Source organism: Leptodactylus fuscus, chromosome 1 (genome assembly GCF_031893055.1).
Source record: "Leptodactylus fuscus isolate aLepFus1 chromosome 1, aLepFus1.hap2, whole genome shotgun sequence".
Lineage (NCBI taxonomy): Eukaryota > Metazoa > Chordata > Amphibia > Anura > Leptodactylidae > Leptodactylus > Leptodactylus fuscus.
Window position 1 is genome coordinate 339,482,050 of NC_134265.1, and position 23,366 is coordinate 339,505,415.

Consider the following 23,366-nt stretch of genomic DNA (forward strand, 5'->3'; position numbering starts at 1 on the left):
TAATGACATCACTGTGTGCGTTACATCTATACGAATGACATCACATGTATATGAATGACGTCACTGTGTACATTACATCTATATGAATGACATCACTGTGTACATTATCCTAGTACTATGACATGGCTCTCTTCAGTATATTGGGCATTAGGATGACAAGAACTACCTAAACGCTTTCCATACCCAGTAGAGCCTGTGGCAGGACCTGCTATGGCCCCTATTCTCCCTCATTACGCCCCCGCTCGGTTGTCCTATACTATTGCACCGCTGTCTCTATGTATATACAGCAGCCTCCTGCCACGAGCTTATGAATGAATGGCCACTTCCCGGAAGCGCTAGAGCCGCGCTGTATCCTCTTCCCTTCCCGTATGGTGACACCCCCACACACACACACACACAGCACAGGAGCCCTGCACCGCTAGTCATCAGCCATATAACCCATCCCGGCGGTGCTGCCTCACGTGACCGCATCCAGAACATTCTAGAACTGTCATTACTTCCGCCTCTCTCATTGGCTCCTTAGTCCGCCAATCACCATGACGTCCTTAGTTTCGCGACAGGTCCCGCCCTATTGCTGCTGTGGGACCACGCCCAGTTCTCGGCTTCTTCTATAGTCATTGGCGAAGCTGCTGAGTGACGTCATTGGCTCGCTTTCGCTGCTGGAGGAAGAGTCTGGCCGGTACGGGGACTTGTGTGCGGTGAGAAGCGGTGACGGCTCCCGGGGATGGGGAGGGCTCAGCGGGCTGACTGGAGGGTGTTGTAGGGGAGTTAGTAACCGGGCACGAGGTGGCTGGGGATGGCACGGTGGCATCATGGAGAATGAATGGACTTGGTAGCCATGATACAGGAGGCCTGGGCTGTCACTTCTGATACAATGTATCCCTCTTAGTAACCCAGTATGTGATATTGTCTGGTAGGTTACATTGGAGATAGTCATGTCACCCACATTAGAATAAGAGGGCTAGTCCCCCCCCCCCAAAAAAAAAAAATAATAAAAAAATAATATATATATATATATATATATATATATATATATATATATATTATAAAATTAGAGCCCCCCCCCAAAAAAAAAAAAAAAAAATATATATATATATATATATATATATATATATATATATATATTATAAAATTAGAGCCCCCCCCCAAAAAAAAAGGGATTTTTTTTTAAAACACAAATATTACAATAAGCAGCGTGTTGGGCTCTGCCCTCCCTACTGCAACCATGACGCTCCAATGCCATCTAGACAACTGATGATTGGCTACAGCAGTCACATGACTTATGTAAGGACCAAGCCATACATCATAAGGCAACCATCTCTCCCTGGAGTGACTGATGGGGTCTCCTAGGCTTATTACATTGATGACCTGTCTAAAAGATGGGGCAAGTATAGAAGAACTGTGGTGGTCCGACACCCAGGACTCCTGCGGACAGCGACGCTCTGCTCCGCTTATAACCATGCGATGTCACATGATCTGTTTGCAGCTCAGTCCTATTCAAATGACTGGACTGAGCTGCAATGCTAGGTACAGCCGGGTTTTTTTTCAATGTCAGCATACTCAGTTGAAAATGTAGACATTTTTGCAAATATTGTACAAGTAATTAATAGTTTTGTAGAATTTTAAAGATCTTCTCCAACCATCTTAGTGGTGACAGTCTTTTGTCTTGATCCGTTGCCAATTTGACACCAGCTTCAGATTCTTCACTTTCCACCTGCTGATTCCACATGGCAGAATGCTGGAGAATAGCATTGACTCTGAAGCAAGATTGAGTCAGGCCCTATTCACATCTGTGTTTGGGCCATTCCGTTCCCCTCTCTGCATGAAAAATTGAGATTCTTTGCCACTCCTTTTTAGGCTGGTACCCTGCAAGCACAAACGCCAAAGGAAAATAAGTGGCGTTTTACAGTCACTGCAAGTAAATTGGATCCTAGCGAATACCATCCCCACCTTACGGAAAAATACTCACAGTGGATACGATGAGATTTCCAAAACTGTTGCGGTTGCATAGCAAATGTACCTGCGGAAATCCTGCTAGGTGTGTTATAGGCGATGCGCGGCCGCTGTGGTTTTTCAAGCAGCGCTTTCTTGCTGCCGCCTGCTATATGGGGCTTTAGCTTTACAGTGGTTTTCCCAGTAACAACAATTATTATCCACACACTAGGCGGTAAATGTATAATTGCTGGTTGTCCTTAAATGCCCTGTGTGGGTGGAATGGTAGTGTCCTTATGTAACCACCATTCAGGCCATCTCTATAGAGTGGAGGGAGTGCCGTGGTCACACATGCAAACTAATGCTTGATTCACACAGTGCATAACCCATTAGGTCTGAGTGAGGGGACCCCAGAGGTCATATACATTTATCGCATAGCCACAGGAAAGGTGACAGATGTTGCAACACTGTCTCTGGCTTGAGATTTCCAGTCTTTCTGGTGTGTTGCAATCTACAGAACCTGCTTGGCATTTGTCTGGGCAGTCACTCCTTAGAATGGTGTGATGAAATATAGACAGATAATACATGTGTTAAAAATACTTGTCTGCCGTATATATTTCCATTTATCACAAAAACATTGTATTAATCATACTATAAGGTCAGAAGTTACAGTAGTGACCTATGTATGTATAACGCATCATCATTCAGTGTATTGTTCAATGTATTCTCTTCATACACCTGTTATACATTGTTATATACCGTATATACGTGAGTATAAGCAGAGTTTTTCAGCACTGTTTTTTAGCTTAAAAAGCCCCCCTCGGCTTATACTCGAGTCAAGCAAAAAAAAAAAAAAAATATTTTTTTTTTTTCAGGGGGTGTCTATGACCAGCCGCAATAGTAATGTATAGAATCTCCCATAAAATAGTGAAAAGAAAAAAAAAAAAACTTTAAAAAAAAAAATAAAAGTTGTAAATAGAATACATATAAAAGTAGAAAATGACTGTGAAACACACACACATTAGGTATCCCTGTGTCTACTGAATATAGGAGATCTGCAGTGCTCCTGTTCCGTCGGGAAGGGGTTAATGGGAGCACTGCAGATCCCCTATAGTCAGCCAGGCTGGGGGGTAAAACCCAGTCCTCAAGATCAGGGAAGGGGCAGTTAGACAACCAAAACACCCCCTCCCCTTCCCCAGCAACTACTGCACCCAAAAACGCCGACCATTTTATTTTTTGAAATTTTCCAGTAGCTGCTGCATTCCCCCCCCCCCCCCCTCCCCCTCAGCTTATACTCGAGTCAATAAGTTTTTTCCCAGGTTTTTGTAGTAAAATTAGGGGCCTCGGCTTATATTCGGGTCGGCTTATACTCAAGTATATACGGTAATCTTAGGCTAAGGTCTCATGCTGAGGAAAAGCAGCTTTTTTTTTTTTTTTTTTGCATATTTTGCTGCAGTTTTTTGAGCCAAAGTCAGGAGTGGATTGCGCAAAAAGTAGAAGTATAAGAACTTCCTACTACCGTATTTTTCGGACTATAAGACGCACTCAGGTTTTAGAGGAGAAAAATAGGGGAAAAAAATTTTCAGGCAAAAAATGGTAAAATATTTAATATATGGGAGTTGTAGTTTTGGAACAGCTGCAAGGCCACATTGACAGGTGACCCTGCAGCTGTACGGGGGTGTATAGGGCTTTTTTTTTGTGGGGCCAGCTGTACTTTTTAGATATACCATTTTGGGAAATGTTTATTGCTTAGATCACCTTTTATTTAATTCAGAGGCAAAACAGAGAGAAAAACCCGGCAGTTTAGCACTTTTGATTTTGACGTTCACTGTACATAAAAATATTAGTAGACCGGGCATTTTCAGACACAGGGATACCTAATGTGTATGTTTCACAGTAATGTTATACTTTTATATGTATTCTAGGGAAAGGAGGTGAACTTTTATTTATTTAATTTTTTATTATATTTTTTTTTAAGTGTTTTTTTTTTTTTTTTTTTTACTATTTTATTATCCCCCGCCTAGGGGGCTTGAACCTGCAATCATTTGATTGCAAGTCCCATAGATGGCAATACAAGTGTATTGCCGTCTATGGGAGATTCTATACATTACTATCGCGGAGGGTCATAGACCAGCCGCGATAGTAATATATATCTATGACAGGCCTGGGAGCCTTCATTAGCTCCCGGCTGTCATCGGAACAGGTCGGCTCCTGCGGCCTCGCCGTGCAGGAGCCGGCCTGCATCACTAAAGGTATGGGGCCGGTGGGGACCGGCCCCGGGGCTAACCGACTGCCGGGACCTGTGGAGGAGGAGTGGGTTTGCAGCATGGCCGCGCTACTGCCACCGCTGGTTTGCTTCAGCTGCAGTAGCGCGGCAATCTGCAGGCCCCGGCAGCTAAGACAGTCCTCGGCATCTGCTGTAATAGACCGGCGGATGCCGGGAAGTGTTTTAGCTGCCGGGGCCTGCAGTATTGTCACACTCCTGCCGCTGCAGAAAACCAGCGGTGACAGTAGCGCGGCAATCTGCAGGCCCCGGCAGCTAAGACACTCCCCGGCATCCGCCGGTCTATTACAGCAGATGCCGGGGACTGTCTTAGCTGCCGGGGCCTGCAGATTGCCGCGCTACTGCCGCTGAAGAAAACCAGCGGTGACAGTAGCGCGGCCATGCTGCAAACCCACTCCTCCACCGACATTCAGACTATAAGACGCACCCTCATTTTCCTCCGAAATTTTGGGGGAAAAAAGTGCGTCTTATAGTCCGAAAAATACGGTATATATTTCTCATTGTTTCTGGGTCATTCCATGTCAAGTGAGCCAATGATTTTTACCTCTCTATTTTTAATTCTTTTGAGATTCAGTTATTTGATAATAGTGTGTCAGAAAATGTAAGATGTGAAGGAAAAAAAAATTCTAGAATTTTTTTTTTTTTAATTGATTTTCAAAGTTCAGAAAAAGTGTGAATTTCTGTGTTTCCTGCCTTTACATTTCTCCTCATAACTCAGGCTAGAAAAAAGATAGAGAAACAAAATAAGCACCAATCTACTCAGGACTGTCCAGGCTTTCACCAGATATGTCATATTTCACAATTGCATGTCAAAATTTTGAATTTGATTTATCCAAAATAAAATCTAAAGAAATATAGTCTTGTGACATATCAAATGAAAGCCGGTACCGTTCTGAGAAAAATGATGCCTCTCCCATCTCTTTATCTTACTTCTATCCCGAGATATAGTAAAAAAAAATGTAAAACCAGTACCAGGCCAAAATTTGCTCTTTCAAAACTTTAGAAGTCTGCAAAAAATTTAGCTGATGAAGAAAAATTCAAAACTTTTAATTTGTAATTAACTTAAGTTGTACTTCATGAAAATAAAAACAACAAAAAAAATCTAAAGACGTCAGGTAAAAAAAATATTCATATTTGGATCACTTGAGACTGAATGACCCTTCTGTAACCTCCTGGGTTTGGCTGAAAAAAATTCAGCAAAATATGAAAAAAAAATAAAAATTTCAGCAACATGGGACCTTAGCCTTAAAGGGGTTGTCCATGCAAAAATGTTATCTTTAAACAGGTGGAGGAGGTGAGAAAAAAAAAAATCATACTCTTCTTACTAGTCCGTTGTCTTCTGGTGGAAGCCCCCGCTGCATGTGACCGGTGAGGCCAATCAGCATTCCTAAGGCTGGTGATTGGCCTCAGTGGTCACCTTGACCAATGATGCCAGTAAGTGGAAGGACATGTCGCAATTTCCAAAACTGTCACGGTTTCGGAAATCGCAGCATGTCAGTTATACCTATGGAAATGTCGGCGGTTTCCACATAGTATAATTGTAACAGAAAGTCCACAGAGGAAAACTCCATGAACGCTGCCGGAAGAACCACAATGCGTTGCAGAAACAGCTTTTTTTGTTACAGATTTTGTAGCAGTTTTTTTGAGCCAAAGCCAAGAATGGCTACAAAAGGAATGGGAAATATATGGGAAGCGCTTATATTTCCACATTTTGCTCAAGCCAGGAGTGAATTTGGCTCAAAAAATCGCAGCAAAATCTGCAACAAAAAAAGCTGTGTTTCTGCAATGTGGGGCCTCAGCCTCAAAAGGCTTTCTTGTATTCCAAATACTTCTGAACTGTACTTGGGACAGATCATTACCATATCTCCGAGGAAATCCAGTGCACTTGTCATTTATTAGTGGACAGCAAACATAAGGGTAAACATTGACATTGGCAATAATACAAGGATGGATAGTAGATTAGGCGCTGAAAAAGTCAGCGATGGAGTGAAATAACGCCAAGCAAAGGCTGCACGACAAGGGAACAGTGAGGATTCGGCACTGCTGTGGAGGTATCTGCAGTTCATTTTTGGAAGTACTCTTCTGACCAATGCACTGTCCTCAACCAGATAATTGTTGGGTGTTGGACCCTCACTGATCTGATATTACTTATATATCCTAAGTCTCAGAATACCCCTTTAACTGATATCATACTTGAATTGTTGCTTGTCTCTTTATCACCCACCACTCCAGCATTGGAATCCATCATCTCCTCATGTCCCTGTTGGAACAGTGATCTATTTTTTTTTTTTTTTTTGAAACCGCTCCTTGGATTTCTATTATATTACTAGTGAATGATCATGTTCGGGTGTTTACTTTTTCAGGTCATTGAACGCATTTTCTGAACTGATAAGATAAAGTCCTGTATGTTACTAGATAAGGTCTGGTTCACATCTGCGTTCCGTATATTCCGTTACACCGCTTGGGGACCTACCTGAACGGCATACTGGAACGCATTAAAAAGCGGTGAACAATGAAAGCACACACGGACCCTGTAGACTATAATGGGGTCCATGTGTTTTCCTTGCGGTGTCCGCATGAATTATGCGGAGAGGAAAGTAGATCTTATACTCTATGTGATCGGTGTGCTTTCATTGCTCACTGCTTTTTAATGCGTTCGGGGGTCGCCAAGCAGATGTGAACCAGGGCTAAGTCAGTAGAACACAAGAACCCCAGACAGACAGACTGGTTTATAAAAATGCATCTTAAATTTCTTAATCTGTATCTCCCATTTTTCTAACTGGCCACCAGCACCTCAGACTACTCTGCACACTGTGCTTTGGAAGATCCTCCCTGCTGTCGGATGGACCATTACAGAACAAGGGGCTTTCTCAGACCACCAAAGCACAGAGTGCAATGTGTAGTCTGAGGTGCCAGTAGCCATTTCACAAAAAGGAAGAGAGGACTGGGAATTAGAGAAGACGTATCAGATTAAAGGGTTTATTAGGTTTCGAAGTTTGATGGCCTATCCATAGACTAAACTTTGTACAGCAAGTGAGCAGCATGGATCTCTCGCAATGCCTTGGTACCAGTGATCTGCAGATCTAACTGACCTATCGTAAGGATAGTATAAGGAAAATATTTGTTCTCGTTTTAAGAAGGAATTTTAAATCAAAGAAAGGGCGACGGATTTATGAGTATAAACTTATGACCCTGCTTCAAACACTGGAGAAGGGGTTAAATCTGTCACATGGTTTTATGACCTCTTACAGAAATCACTGACCTGAGAACTGATAAGAACCTGGAATTGTTTACATTGTTTCTACCAATAACTCTCTTCCCCCCTGCCTCCTAGAATTCTATCCCTATGTGCCCTTTTGTATATAAATATTCATCCTTCAGAAATGGTTTTTAAATTTACTTGAGAAAGGAGCCGAGAGTTCCGAAACGTTGTAATCTGTCATCATTATTAGTTAGCCATTAAAAAGGTATCAACTACTGAAGACTATCGTAATGATAGGCCATCAATCTTAGAAACCTGGATAACCCCTTTAAAGGGATTCTACCATTAAAAAACTATTTTTTCTAGGTAACACGTCAGAATAGCCTTTAGAAAGGCTATTCGTCTCCTACCTTTGGAAGTGCTCTCCGCCGCGCCGTTCGTTCGAAATACCGGTTTGTACCGGTATGCTAATTAGTTCTCTCACAGCGATGGGGGCGTCCCCCAGCGCAGGACATGCGATGGGGGTGTCCCCATTGCTGCTCGAAAACCGACTCCAGCACCGCCTCTATGTTCTTCTGTATCCTCCCCTTCCTTCTTCAGCTTGATGTCGGACGCCTGCGCAGTGCGCTCTGTTCGGCGAACTTTGCCGAACATACTGCGCATGCCCGCGGCCATAGTGCCGACACCGCAATTTCGCGCATGCGCAGTACGTTCCTCAAAGTCTTTGCCGAACAGAGCGTACTGCGCAGGCGTCCGACATCGAGCTGAAGAAGGAAGGGGAGGATACAGAAGAACATAGAGGCGGTGCTGGAGTCGGTTTTCGAGCAGCAATGGGGACACCCCCATCGCATCTCCTGCGCTGGGGGACGCCCCCATCGCTGCGAGAGAACTAATTAGCATACCGGTACAAACCGGTATTTCGAACGAACGGCGCAGCGGAGAGCATTTCCAAAGGTAGGAGACAAATAGCCTTTCTAAAGGCTATTCCGACGTAATGGTAATGGTCACATTTCCCATAATCCCAATGTAAGAGCTTGTTTCTTTTCTGTGTCTTTCAGACTTGGCAGACATGGCGGACTCAGTCCCTAACAGTGCCCCTCAGGGGGGAGCAGTGGTGAGTAGATTTATCACGTTTTGTACCCTTCATTACAGCTATTGGCTTGTCATGGTCATAGAGAGGAATCAATATCAGTAATAATATATGTATGTGTGTGTGTGTGTGTGTGTGTATATATATATATATATATATATATATATATATATATATATATATGTATATCCAGGTCACTCTGCCAAACTAGTATCCCTACGCTATGCTGAGGAGATCCGACAGATCGAAACGTCCATAGCGTTGAATCTGTTCCTTTCGAAATAGAAATACTAGTTTGGCAATAATCTCTGCATTATGTTATTAGGATCATTAAGCGAGTCATGCATGATGTTAAGGGGGCTGCCCTCTAGAGGGCAGCAAGCAGAGGCACTGTTCTTCTAATTACATCCTGGAGAATAGATTTGCATATTTTACCCATAATCCCCAGCGGAGCAGAAATGGCTTGTAAGTCTCCGTACGCCTGTGTAGGTGCACACTCTCCCTAATGAGTATGATTATCCCCTGATATAAAATCCAGGGTCACACCATTCACAGTAGGTGATGTGACACAGCTCACTACCTCTCCTCCCTATACACTGACCTCGGCACAGGCCATGGAGCATGCCCACAATACTCTACCATAGAACTCAATGGGAGGAACTTATTATTTGTATCATTTTAAGGTAGTTTTCTCAAATTTGCATAGTGATGACCTATCTATAGGATATCTGTGGATATTGATAATCAGTGTGTGATCTGTTGGTAATATGAATAGTGCAGCAGCCTCGTGCACTGCATAGCTATGGTTCTGGTAAACTGCAGTGCCACTTCAATTACTTAAATAGGAGCGGCATATCATATACCGCCTGGTGACTAGCAGCTTCCGAGAAGACTTGGAGGGTACATCACGCGACATTCGATAAACTGGGCGCATGTGACGGCAATGCAGCAAAACTGACTTTAGAATATTCCTCATGATAAATCTTTCCATTGGGATCTGGTACATAGCATCTGGCGACTGATCTGCTCTAAATCTGGAGGGTGTGCGACACTTCTGTTTCGTGACCTTTACTTGCTATCGCCTTAGATAGTGAGAATTGTCAATTAAAGCTGATTATATATTAACTCTTTCAGTCCTAGGATTCTCCCTGCCATAGTCCAGCCATGGTTTATTATTAACCCTACTGTTCTCCAGTAGCTGCAAGCATTTTATTTTTACTCATTCCTATGCTTATCTCTTGCATGCGATCAGCACTACATAGACTTGTGTAATACCGTATTTTGCGAGCCGACTGGTTAAACATATTAAAACTCGTACTAATAGATTTTATTATGTCCTTGTTTTAGTAGCTGATTTGCTTTTTGTAAGAGTTTCCATACATGTCTTATACATTTTCAGACTATATAGGTGGTTTTATGCAGTGACTACATTGGTGAGATACAACTGATTTACCGTATATACTCGAGTATAAGCCAAATTTTTCAGCACAGTTTTTGTGCTGAAAAAGCCCCCCTCGGCTTATGCTCAAGTCAAGCAAAAAAGAATTTTTTATTTTTTTTTTTGGTAGAAAATGACTGTGAAACACAAACACATTAGGTATCCCTGTGTCTGACAGTGCCCGGTCTACTGAATATAGGGGATCTGCAGTGCTCCTGTTTCGTCAAGAAGGAGTTAATAGGAGCACTGCAGATCCCCTATATTTAGCGAGGCTGAATTCCAAGTGGGGGAAAAAAAAACCAGTCCTCAAGCTCAGGGAAGGGGCAGACAGACAACCAGAACACCCCCTCCCCTTCTCCAGCACCTACTGCACCCAAAAACGCCGACCATTTTAATTTTTGAAATTTTCCAGTAGCTGCTGCATTTTCCCCCCCTCGGCTTATACTCGAGTCAATACGTTTTCCCAGATTTTTGTGGTAAAATTAGGGGCCTCGGCTTATATTCGGGTCGGCTTATACTCGAGTATATACGGTAATAGTGTCTAGTTACTGATTTAGTAATCTAGAGCAAGGGTGCATTGGCTGGTGTTTGTGCTATTGTTTGAGAACCACTGTGGAAAAAGTTGTAGCTTCGGGTCAGGGCTGGGCGATGGTGACCTAAATCGAAATTAGGCATTTTACCTTGATTAAGATTAATGGAGATTATTTAGGTCACACCCGTTCTAAACCACGCTCCTTTTACAGTGTTGTGAACCTTCTGTGATTTGTTCTGTTAAGTTCACTTGGCACTTTTGTTCAGACCAAACTCGGCCAAACCAAATAGCAGAACCGAAACTGCTATTATACCCTGGACTCTCTTCAGACCCCAGAGTATAATGAGCGGAGGCCCAGGGGAGGTGAGGAAACATAAAACACAGTGATGCTCACCTCTCCTGGGCCTCCGCTTATTCTACTCTGTGGTCTGGAGAGAGCAGAGGCCCAGGGGAGGTGACGAAACCTAAAAAATAGTGCTACTTGCCTCTCCTGGGCTCTGGTGTGACTCCCTATTGTCTTCGGCACTTCTGATTAATGTCAGGGACTATCGAGGCCTGTGATTGGGCGTCAGCTGTCAATAACTACAGGCAGAAGCACTGAAGACAACAGGGAGCCACGCTGGAGCCTAGGAGAGTGGAGTAACCATGTTTTCTATATTTGATCACTTTCCTGGGACCTCCGATCATCATACTCTGGGATCTGAATAATAATCGCAGTTTCAGTTTCTTTGTTCCGAATTAAACTGCATATATTGTAATAACCGAACTGAAAAAATTGACGTGAAAAAATTGGTAAACATTTGTGATATACTTTATTAACCTATCAAACTTCCATTTAATAGAAAAATAGGCTGTAAAGTTTCCATTAGCAATGCCAGGGAGATTCTGTCCGTACACCTGTACTCAATGTAGTACATAGAGCAGGAGCAATTACCAAATGGCTGTATCTCTGGTTATACCACCTAGAAAAATGGTTCTGGTGTTCTTACTTATGATATGCCACTATAGCTAACGAAAAAAAATAAAAAATGACTAAAGATATCACTAGTTAAAAATCCAGTGGGCGAATGGAGGCTCTAGTTGCTGAAGACTCTACGGATCCCTCTAAATTTGAAACCCTGTGGCGGCCGTGGGTCGTATTTCAGGAAACTCCGGAATTTGCTTCTCTCTGTTCGGCCTTTAGGAGCACTCCGTCTGTCTTTCAGCTCTTGCCTGCCCTGGTCCCTCACCCCTCTTCCCTTTGTGTCTTGTCTTCATTCTTTTATGTCCCCTTTCCCTGTTTTCATTTTATCCTTCTCCAAGTTTTCTTTATTTGTTTTGATTTCTTCCGTTTCTGTGTTTGAGGGTCTCTATACTGTCGGTTTGGACACTATTGGGTTCCAGCCTTCACCTTGTTTATTATTTTATTTTATTTTTTTGGCTTTTGACAATCTTTGTTTGTTATAAAGATTTTCAATAAAAACTGATTACATCTAAAAACCCAGTGGGGAATGTGATTTTACATGCACCCATTTGAAGTAACAGCCCCCCTTTGGAATACGCTAGAGCACTACATGCTGGCAAAACGTGTGTGCAGATTTTTCCTGGCATCTGCTCAGTTAGGGTAAGTTCACAGTTTTTTTTTTTTTTTTTTTTTTTTTTTTTTTTTTTTTTGCAAGCAGATTTTTGAAGCGGAATCACCCTGAAACTCTCCCATTCCATTGGAACAGATTTGCCACCATTTGGCAGATCTAAGTACATATTGTTTTACTATTGTGTTCAGTATATACAGTGTCTGCAATCGGCTGTTGTTCTCCCCCTAGTGGTGGCTGTAGGTAGGAAGAATGTTATCACTTTAACTTGTTTAGTATTGAGGGGATGAGACTTATCAAGGGCTTTGCAACAGTTATATGGTATAAAATAGTCAAATATGTTGGTATACGTAATTTCTTTCACAAAATATATCCCTTTATGTTACTCTCTCCATGTTTTAAGAGCAATTATAAGAACGGGTGGATCTTGGCAGGACTGACGGAGCTTTCCATGGCCTAATAAATTTGCTGCGTGTCTTACTCCTCCACACTTTAGAATAACACCAGTTATTGATGTTAGATTGTCATCAGCCATGAAAATACCACAGATATCCATTTGCAATGGCAGTATATGTAACTAATTTTAACAACTAAACTGTCCCCCGATGGGGCATCTTAATAAATGTTGCTTGTGGCATCATTTGTGTGGACAACACCATCATCGATTGGACAACCATGTTACAGCCGTCCAAAAGCAATGTGCGTGGCAAGATCTATTAAAGATACAAGCTGTGCTTTATTCAGTATATATACCGTATATATTATCTGTATAATCCAAAATGGTGGGAAAAACGAAAATAATCTGCTGTAGAATAATTATTTGGACCTTAACGTATTTTCTTTTTTTTTTTTTCTTTTAGCAATTCCTGATGGCAAATAAACTGGACACGGCTATGTGGCTGTCTCGATGGTTCACAGTATACTGCTCGGCGTTATTTATTCTTCCTATTTTAGGGTAGGTTATGTTTATGCTGTGATGCATTAGAGTGTGTCTATCAATCTATCCATTTTCTTGAATTTTTGTGCATGTTTTCAGAATTTTTCTTTTTCCATTTTCTAGATGTAATTAATCTTAATAATGTATCTGAGAATTTCTTATTTCACTGGTAATTCTATTTGTATTTTCCTCTACAGCTTACATGAAGCTGCCAGTTTTTATCAGCGTGCCTTGCTGGCCAATGCCCTCACCAGTGCCCTGCGGCTACACCAGAGGTTACCTCACTTCCAGCTTAGTAGGGCATTTTTGAGTCAGGCTCTTTTAGAGGACAGCTGTCACTACCTATTGTATTCCCTCATCTTTGTCAATTCCTACCCGGTTACAAGTATCCTTTTTGCTATTTACCTTATCATGGTTACATGAAGCCTCTGAACGTTGTGAAGTAAAGGGGGAGTGTGTGTGTGGGACTATTAAAGGATTATCTTATATATTATAATTATAATCTATATCGTATATACTCGAGTATAAGCCGACCCGAATATAAGCCAAGGCCCCTAATTTTACCACAAAAAACTGGGAAAACTTATTGACTCGAGTATAAGCCGAGGGGGGGAAATGCAGCAGCTACTGGAAAATTTCAAAAATTAAAATGGTCGGAGTTTTTGGGTGCAGTAGTTGCTGAGGAAGGGGAAGGGGAGGGGGTGTTTTGGTTGTCTGTCTGCCCCTTCCCTGAGCTTGAGGGCTGAGGTTTTTCTTCCCCCACTTGGAATTCAGCCTGGCTGACTATAGGGGATCTGCAGTGCTCCTATTAACCCCTTCCCGACGGAACAGGAGCACTGCAGATCCCCTATATTCAGTAGACACAGGGATACCTAATGTGTTTGTGTGTCACAGCCATTTCCTACTTTTATATGTATTCTAGGGAAAGGAGGGATTTACAACTTTTATTTACTTTATTTTTTTATTATATATATTTTTTTAAAGCTTCTTTTTTTTCACTATTTTATGGGAGATTCTATACATTACTATTGCGGCTGGTCATAGACACCCCCTCCCCCCCAAAAAAAAATATTTTTTTTTTTTTTGCTTGACTCGAGTATAAGCTGAGGGGGGGGGGCTTTCTTAGCACAAAAACTGTGCTGAAAAAATTGGCTTATACTCGAGTATATACGGTATAGTATGTGTACACACACAAATATTGCTGGGGCTCCCACCGATCACTATTTTGGTTGAAGACTGGGCAGGGTTGGTGAGTCAGAGTTGGGGCTGGTTTTGGGTGGAGTTACAGTCGGAATAAAAGTTAGAAACTTCAAATAAAAAAAGAGTAATTATTAGAGTAAGTACTTTTATTAATATTGTATAATTTTATACATAGTTTGTTACCTATTTGGGTTCATGGGAATCAATCACGCACTTTTTCCCTAAATTAGAGGCGCCTTACTGCTTCTGAGTGTGGTTGTCAGCCATTTATGAAGGAGTCCATAGTTTGGCTGTAGAATAATAAGGTATTTAGAGTTAGTGGTTTGGCCTTCTGACTCCATAGTCTTTACAAGTGAGGTCAATGCATATGAAAACAGGGATCACAACTGACGTCAGATGGTTATGTGGAAGGTTATTGGGAATCATGTCTATGTAGAGGACAGTTAACAAATCAGATTACACCAATGGTTCCGTGTATCAGGCAATGACATACGGAGTAATGTTTCCTTTTCATTCCTTAATCTATTTCTCAGTGAGCATATTCCCTGTTTTGCTGTTTTCGTTGCTTCATGCGGCCACATACACTAAGAAGGTCCTGGATGTAAGTATTCTGTGGTTAGATGTGACTATGGGGCGTCACAGGCATCAGTTACATTGCATTGTCTTCTATAATATACAGGCATGTCTCCTGATCACAATATAAGGTACCATCCATGTGGTCTCTGTAGTAGCGGCACCCTGGTTCTTTTTTTTCATTATATTCTATATTGGAACAATGCTTAAACAATTTATATGAAACAAGACATAACATTGTTGTAATCTTCATCCATCACAATTCAGCGACTATTACAAGGGTGGCCACAATGTAACTTGGGTGGGGGTACGTCCAGTTTGTAACCACCCTCACCCTTTAACCTAAAGGATATAGCCAACCTGCTGCATCTCCTCTCCCAGTGGCCCCAGCAGGCGAGGTGGACGGGGAGTTCTTGTGTGCGATTGTAAACCCGGTAACCTAAGTTTCGATTGTTTTTATGTGTTTTCCTCCCCAATTCAGGCCAAGGGAGCCAACAGTATGCCATTTGTCAGGTCTCTTCTGGATAAACTGAACGCAAATCAGCAAAATATTCTGAAGTTCATTGCTTGCAATGAGATCTTTTTAATGCCAGCGACAGTCTTCATGCTACTCAGGTAGGAATCGCTAATAGGAATGCTGACTTAAGATCTCTGTGTATGGTAGGTTCTTACCCCATCATGATGTCACTGCGAGTGGCTGTAAAACTGCAACATGACAGCAAGTTTATCCATTTGGTTAGAACTTTAAAAAAAAATTCTATTGATTCTAAAAAATTTTAATGTCTTGATATTACCAAGGCTGATGGCAGATGCGTAAGAATTTGTAACACTTTGGCCTCTTAGTAATTTTGGCGCAAGTTATAGTAAATCTTTAGGGCTGAGGCAACCTACCCCAGCCCACCTCTACACCCTCCCCCCACTTTTTTGAAAAGTGACAAGCATGTCATAACAGTAGGGGAAAAAAATTATTTATTTTTTTTGGGCGTAAAACGCTTAAATTTTTCATGTGTTGTACGCCAATCTAACTCCACAAGATTCACTTCTGAACTCCATATAGGCTGTTAAAGGGTTGGTTAGCAAAATTTTAGGTCACCAACATGTATGTTTTATGTTCACTATGCAATTTCACTGTATTTTTATTATATACAAATGAGCTGTCCTGTGTACACAGGGCATGAAAACAGCAGTTTTTGTCTTTTCACTCCAAGCATAAAGATTGATAGGTCATGATGTGTAGTGATCAGAGATGAGCGAATAGTATTCGATCGAATAGTAGTATTCGATCAAAAACCTCCATTGGCATAGTTATTGGTATACTCTGTCGAATACCACGCGTAAAGGCGAGAAATATTCGTTTCCCCTCCAACCCCACGGCACCTTTTTTTTGTTTTGTTTTTTTTTTGTTTGTTTTTTAAAGGGATTCTACCGTTAAAACATTTTTTTTTTTTTTTGTGGATAAGACGTCGGAATAGCCTTTAGAAAAGCTATTCGTCTCTTACCTTTAGACATGGTCTCCGCCATGTCGTTCCTTAGAAATATCGTTTTTTTACCAGTATGCAAATGAGTTCTCCCGCAGCAATGAGGGCGTCCCCACCGCTGCCAGAGAAGTGTCTCCAAGCGCCTCCTCCTTCGTCTGCCGCCTCATGTTCAAAGTCTTCTTCTGGCGCAGGCTTGTAACCTAGCAGAGCAGACTGCGCAGGCCACAGGAAAATGGCCACTATCAATACTGTGCTAGCGGCCATTTTCCCGTGACCTGCGCGCTCTGCTCTGCTAGAAGTTACGAGCCTGCGCCGGAAGAAGACTTTGAACATGACGCGGCGGACGAAGAAGGAGGCGGCGCTTGGAGACACTTCTCTGGCAGCGGTGGGGACGCCCTCATTGCTGTTTGAGCACTGGGGACCGCCCCCATCGCGGTCAGAGAACTCATTTACATACTGGTAAAAATCGATATTTCTGAGGAACGCCGCAGAGGAGACCACGTCTAAGGGTAAGAGACGAATAGCCTTTCTAAAGGCTATTCCCACGCCTTATCCACACAAAAAAAAATCCCTATAACACCAATGTCTATGGAGGGGAGGTATTCGATCGAATACACTCGCTCATCTCTAGTAGTGATCAGTAAAAACTAATACCATGGCCAATGTGTGTGCACTGAACAGATTTGAATATGGATTAAAAGTTGATTATTCCCTGCAACAAAATGGCACTTTGACAAAAAAAATGTCACAGACCACCTCTACAGAAAGTGACTACGGTGGTGGTAGACTCCCTTCAAGGATGACAACACAGGTCCCAATTATACTTGTGAACAGACCATTTTTCAGTGTTTTTCTTCTTTTTAAGGCCTGGTTCACATCTCCGTTTGATATTCTGTTCGGGTAGTCCACTTGGGGACCCCCTGAACCCATTCAAAAGTGGTTAGCAAAGAAAGCACACGGACCGCATAGGCTATAATGGGGTCTGTGTGTTATCTGCGCGGTGTCTGCATGAGTCACGCGGAGAGGAAAGTACTTTAAGCAGCATGATTTGTGGGGAAACCACACGGACCCCATTCTAGTCTATAACTATAGTCTATAGCTTTCTTTGCTAACCGCTTGTTAATGCGTTCAGTATTATCCGTTCGGGGGGGTCCCCAAGTGGATTCCCCAGACAGAATACCGAATGCAGATGTGAACCAGGCCTTATACTGGTTTCTGCAGAATAAAAGTTGGTTTTATGCTGTCCATACACATTTGATAACCCTTGTACATATTGGGCAACTTGCTGTCTGCCCTTAGGGAAAACGAGGATTGAGCATGTTAAACTTCAGCGTGCCTTATGCTATATTTTCCTATTTAAAATAAATATGAACGCTTTTACGTATGGTCAGCCACGGCTCCTGTTGCACCATATTCTGCCCATACACTTGACGTTACCTCCCTTCCCCATCACATCTATTAAGAAATGCATAGTCAGCTGTATGCAAAGTAAGAGAAGTAACTGAATACGATATACAGGTCTTTTATTCTTTTTCACTATGAATAAAACAAACAAGACACAAATAACATGGAATATTTTTTTGCATAACATGTATGTTGTAAGAGGAGCCGCTACATGATGACGGTGACCTTGTCATCTGCTTCTGCCTCATCCTGTGCTCTCTCTGGTTAGATTACATTCTAATAACATGGATATTCTTTACATTTATTTCATAGTGGTCAGGGAAGCTTGCTGCAGCCTTTTATTTACTACAGATTCCTGACCCTGCGTTATTCCTCCAGAAGAAATCCTTATTGCCGGTAAGGGGCTGAAATTTTCCTTCTTTAAAACTTAAAGGGATTCTACCATTAAAGCCTTTTTTTTTTCTGTGGATAAGATGTCAGAATAGCCTATAGAAAGGTTATTCGTCTCTTACCTTTAGACGTGGTCTCTGCTGCGCCGTTCCTTAGAAATACCAGTTTTTACCGGTATGCAAATGAGTTCTCTCGCAGCGATGGGGGCGGGCCCTAGCGCTCAAACCGCGATGGGGGCGTCCCTACTGCTGCCAGAGAAGTGTCTCCAAGCACTGCCTCCTTGTTTGTTCGCCGTGTCATCTTCCATATCTTCCGGCGCAGGCTCGTAACTTCTAGCAGAGCAGACTGCGCAGGTGCACAGGCCAAGGGAAAATGGCCGTTAATAATACTGTGCAAGCGGCCATTTTCCCGTGACCTGTGCGCCTGCGCAGTCTGCTCTGCCCAAGGCCCGAGGCCTAGAAGTTACGAGCTTGCGCCGGAAGAAGACATTGAAGATGATGCTGCAGACGAAGAAGGAGGCGGCGCTTGGAGACCCTTCTCTGGCAGCGGTGGGGACCCCCCATCACTGTTTGAGCGCTGGGGCCCGCCCCCATCGCTGCAAGAGAACTCATTTGCATACCGGTAAAATCCGGTATTTCTAAGGAACGGCGCAGCGGAGACCACGTCTAAAGGTAAGAGATGAATAGCCTTTCTAAAGGCTATGCCGACGTCTTATCCACAAAAAAAAAAAAAGGTTTTAATGGTAGAATCCCTTTAAAATTTATCTTTTAACATTCTACATACTACTGGGTATTTGACAATTCTTAAAAAATAAAATTATGCCATGTTCCATAGAGCCCCTTTTCTGCTACTACTTGGAGTTGGCAACATTTCCAAAATGGCATGCAACGTTCTGAAGTCAGTGAGCATCAGACCTCATAGCTGGTTTACTTGGGCCAACAATTTGCAAATATTCACAAGAACAGATTCTGGCATAAATGCTCGCACATACCTTGTTTATACAGAAAGATGCGCTGCCGACCAGCGACCAGTTTAATGTATAGGGGGGGGGGTGAAAGATCACAGTATCGGTAATTCTCTTCCCTCGTTGTTTGCATCCGGTAAAGGCCAATGCAAATCATCACCAAGCAATGTTTTATATACAGTAGACCATAGTACAAGGCAAGCGGTGGTACAAATCTCATCCGATTGCTGCAGACATTTTCTACTCAGAAAAATAAGAATGCTGCGGATCCCGTTCTGGAAGTGTCAGACCTCCACTGTAGAGTTCCTTATTTTCAATGTAGAAGGGGGGAAATTTGTGGTGACTCTGCAGCATAATTTGCAGTAAGATCAGTGGTGGGATTCTTCCAAGCACTTCGGACACACTTTTGCCGATATTCAAGCCTATACCAAATGCCATCGTGTGAAGTTTTGGCCCTTGTGCCATATAGGCCATCACATTGGGACACATTTATAAAACTGGTTGATTTTTACAACTAAACCAAAAACAAAATAAATGCTATGGGCAGACCTATACAAACAATGTAAATGTATTAATATTTCACAAAAATACAAAGATTAATCAAGGAGACAATAAACAACAGTACAACATTGAGGACAAGAGACAAATATAAAATATCTAGTCTCCACTACAATGAATGGAAACGCATGAAAGACAGATGGAGGGCTAAGCTTTAGTTTTTTTTTTTCAATTATTGTTTTTTTTACAACTGTCTGTCGGTAAGGAATATGGTATTTTTTTCTGTGAATTTCGGATTATTGCAAACAGCAATGATTGCTCTATCCTGCTGCCTGTATCGGGTCTAAGGGTCCAGTCACACGGAGGTATTTGGTTTGGAATTTCACCACTGAAAAAAAAGCCTCCCATTGACTTCAGTGGGTTCCTTTTTCTGCTAGCATTGAAGTCAATGGGAGGCTTTTTTTTTTTTTTTCCAGTGCTGAAATTCTTCACCATTTTCCTCTTTGTGAATGGGACCCTAAGGCTATGTTAAAATCTGAAATCATCCAAAATATTCCTATGGGATCCGTTATCTGCCAGGGGTGTGGACTCTAGGGACAGGGATGTAATCCGACTCTAAAAGTCATTGGTGCGGTCCCATCTGCATTATCAGTTCACTTCTGGGTAACTCTTTTCCAACTGTAGGAAAGGATGTCCTAGAGTTGGAAAAGGTGCAATGGCGGCCACAAAACTCATAAGGGGAATGGGGACTGCAGTTATGAGGAGAAGCTAAAGGAGTTAAAGAGGACCTTTCATGGTTCGGAGCACAGGCAGTTCCATATACTGCTGGAAAGCTGACAGTGCTCTGAATTCAGCACACTGTCGGCTTTGCCGATCTGTGCCCCAGGTAAAGCGTTATCGGTCCCGGTACCATAGCTCTTTACAGTCAGAAGGGCATTCCTGTCAGGTACGTCCTTCTCCACAGCAGCACCTATCGCGCTGTACAGTTTGAGCGGGGAGGAACGCCCCCTCCCTCTGCTCACAGTACTAGTCCATAGACGAGTATTATCAGGGGGGAAGGACCGTTCCTCCGCACAGCGCGATAGGCGCTGCTGTGGAGAAGGACATTCCTGACCGACTGTCATAAACGCCCTTCTGACTGTAAAGAGCTACGGTACCGAGACCGATAGCGCTTTACCTGGGGCACAGATCGGGAAAGCTGACAGTGAGCTGAATCCCCTAAAAGACATTGAGGCGCTCCCTCTGTCTGGAGAAAAAAAGGTTTAATCTCAATAGCTAACAAGTCTTCATCACTGTATGGCAGTGACTTTGTAGAATAGCCTACCCAAGTATCTGCTCACAGCTTCAGGAAAGGCTTAGGGCTAGTTCTCACAGACTTTTTTTGTAGACTGATTTTGACACAGAATCTCCCTCAAAATCCTCCTGCAAAAAAGGCTTTCATTCATTTTAATGGGAGCCGCGTTTTTCTTTTCTTTCATTCGGGCCTAATCAGGAGCGGGATGCCGGTGCACTGCATCAGCATCCTGTCGCAGCGAGCCCGCGAGGAAAAGGTTTCCGCCGTGTGAACATACCCCTAGATGACTTTTTAGATCAAAATAGCATTGACGGTTATGGAAACGTATAGAATGTCATGCCCTTTTCCAGCCCCTGTTTGAACTTGATGGACATATGTCTTTCTTTCAACCATACTAACTATGTAGTTCTAAGGGAGGGTTCACATGGTGTAACGTGCCGCGTGATGTGGCACGTGTACGCCGCGGGAGCCTTTGCGGGCCGTACACGCTCCCATTGATTTCAATGGGAGCGGGGATCGTATGCGCCGCGCTAGTTTGCGATTGTGACTTTGCGGCCGCAAACTAGCGCGGCGCATACGATCCCCGCTCCCATTGAAATCAATGGGAGCGTGTACGGCCCGCAAAGGCTCCCGCGGCGTACACGTGCCACATCACGCGGCACGTTACACCGTGTGAACTCTCCCTAAGATACACAGGTCCGTTCTTCTGTTCCTACAACTAAACAACACATGCATGATCACAGCCTTACATGGCGTAGGTTGACAATTGTTTTCTCATGGAAGTTTGGGATGTGTTGTATCATTTGTTAGTGTGTGCAGATGCCGACAGACACGCTGCAATTCATCATGCGCTAGGCCACCTGCTGCCCTCCAGTCTATGCCACTTGTAGCCCAGATTTTCTATATTCCTATATACAGCAATGTACGATTTTAGTAAGCATTCAAATTGCAGTCACTTAATACAAAGTATGTTTAATCTCCTGTATTGCAGGACTTTGTTCACGGAGCTGAGGATTATCTTGGAGCACCTTGTAATGAAACCAGCATGTCCAGACTTTGTCAGAAGATTGTGTCTTAGCAGCATTGCCTTTATAAGCCGACTAGCCCCAACCGTCGCATAAGTTATTCTTAATTAAATTATACAATGTGTATGTAAATGAGCATTAGCAGCTGGTATTTCTGCTCTACCCAGATGGTTTACAATGATGATGGCATCCGCACAGGTCCATGTAAACAATGCTGAATTCTCTTATGCCTTTTTATACATCACTTGTTACAATTTCTTAGCGTGATCCCTGTGACTTGTTCCCCATAGGCGAATGTAAGCCTGAATGCTACACCCTTTGACATGAACCTAGTTTGTACATACTTGTACTGTCAGGAATCTCCTTTCCAGTGATCGCCTTAGACGGTTGCAGCATGGGGGTTTTTAATACGTAAACTACAAAAGATGCACAAAGTTTGTCCAAGAACAAACTGATTTGTAAGAGGAAATAAATGTTCTAGATTCAGCTTTCCAAGAACAGAGTAGTTACCATTGTACAATTAAAGAAATGTTACTTTATGGTTCTGAGATATTTCTTTCTGATTCTATGAGCTCCTTTGTATGAAGATTAATGAGATGTACATAGGATAATCTAATTTACAACGTGATTTTAGAGCATTTTTGAGGTATGTAGGTTCTGGAAATGTCAGACTCTTGTTTTTTTTGTTTTTTTTTTCCAAAGTTGTACACATACAAAAGATGCAATAAAATTCATACCTGCACCAATACAACCAAATACTGCTTTGTAGTGTATTGTATGTCATGTGACTCCAGTGGGAAAACAGACGTCATCCTGAATTTTAGATTTCATCCTGCTTTCTCTCCTTGTATGCTACAATTCCATGATGTTTCAGTGTTAGAGGACCTTTCATCAGATTGGGCGCAGGCAGTTCTATATACTTCTGGAAAGCCGACAGTGCGCTGAATGCAGCGCACTGATCGGCTTTTCCAATCTGTGCCCCGGGTAAAGAGCTAGCGGTACCGTAGCGCTTTACAGTCAGAAGGGCGTTCCTGACAGTCAGTCAGGAATGTCCTTCTCCACAGCAGCGCCTATGGCGTTGTACAGTGTGAGCGGGGAGGAACACCTCCTCCCACTGCTCACAGTGCTTGTCCATAGACGAGTGTTACCAGGAGGGGAGGGGACGTTCCTCCCCGCTCACACTGTACAGCGCGATAGGCGCTGCTGTGGAGAAGGACGTTCCTGACAGACTGTCAGAAACACCCTTCTAACTGTAAAGCGCTACGGTACCAGGACCGATAGCGCTTTACCCGGGGTACAGATCGGGAAAGCCAACAGTGCGCTGAATTCAGCGCACTGTCGGCTTTCCAGCAGTATATAACACTGCCTGTGCCCAATCTGATGAAAGGTCCTCTTTAAATGAGATCTGTTCTATGCAAGAGACCTGACATGGTGGATGTGAAATCTAGTAATAGGAGACTCTAGTGTAAGTCCGTATGTACAATGGATGACTCCCTGTTATCTATTTTCCTTGGTCTTGGCTGCTTTTAGCTGTCCTCTATTAGGGCAGAGCTG

The 23,366-nt window shown here is 42.9% G+C and overlaps 1 protein-coding gene across 1 annotated transcript; it reads left to right on the forward strand.

The window, feature by feature from the left end:
* The first annotated feature begins 630 nt into the window (after positions 1–630).
* On the forward strand, positions 631–22,597 carry TMEM33 (transmembrane protein 33). The gene is made up of 8 exons (XM_075261623.1): positions 631–698; positions 8,477–8,532; positions 12,910–13,004; positions 13,184–13,371; positions 14,720–14,787; positions 15,241–15,374; positions 17,954–18,037; positions 21,779–22,597. Exons 2-8 carry the CDS (start codon positions 8,488–8,490, stop codon positions 21,906–21,908), a joined length of 744 nt encoding a protein of 247 aa, XP_075117724.1. The 5' UTR covers positions 631–698; positions 8,477–8,487; the 3' UTR covers positions 21,909–22,597.
* The last annotated feature ends 769 nt before the right edge of the window (positions 22,598–23,366 follow it).

What these genes read in the sequence shown, in the direction of transcription:
- TMEM33 (XM_075261623.1), top strand. Translation starts at nt 8,488, where the DNA reads ATGGCGGACTCAGTCCCTAACAGTGCCCCTCAGGGGGGAGCAGTG. An exon ending in CCCCTCAGGGGGGAGCAGTG is followed by an intron (nt 8,533 to 12,909) that starts GTGAGTAGATTT and finishes TTTTTCTTTTAG; the next exon opens with CAATTCCTGATGGCAAATAA. An exon ending in CAATTCCTACCCGGTTACAA is followed by an intron (nt 13,372 to 14,719) that starts GTATCCTTTTTG and finishes TCTATTTCTCAG; the next exon opens with TGAGCATATTCCCTGTTTTG.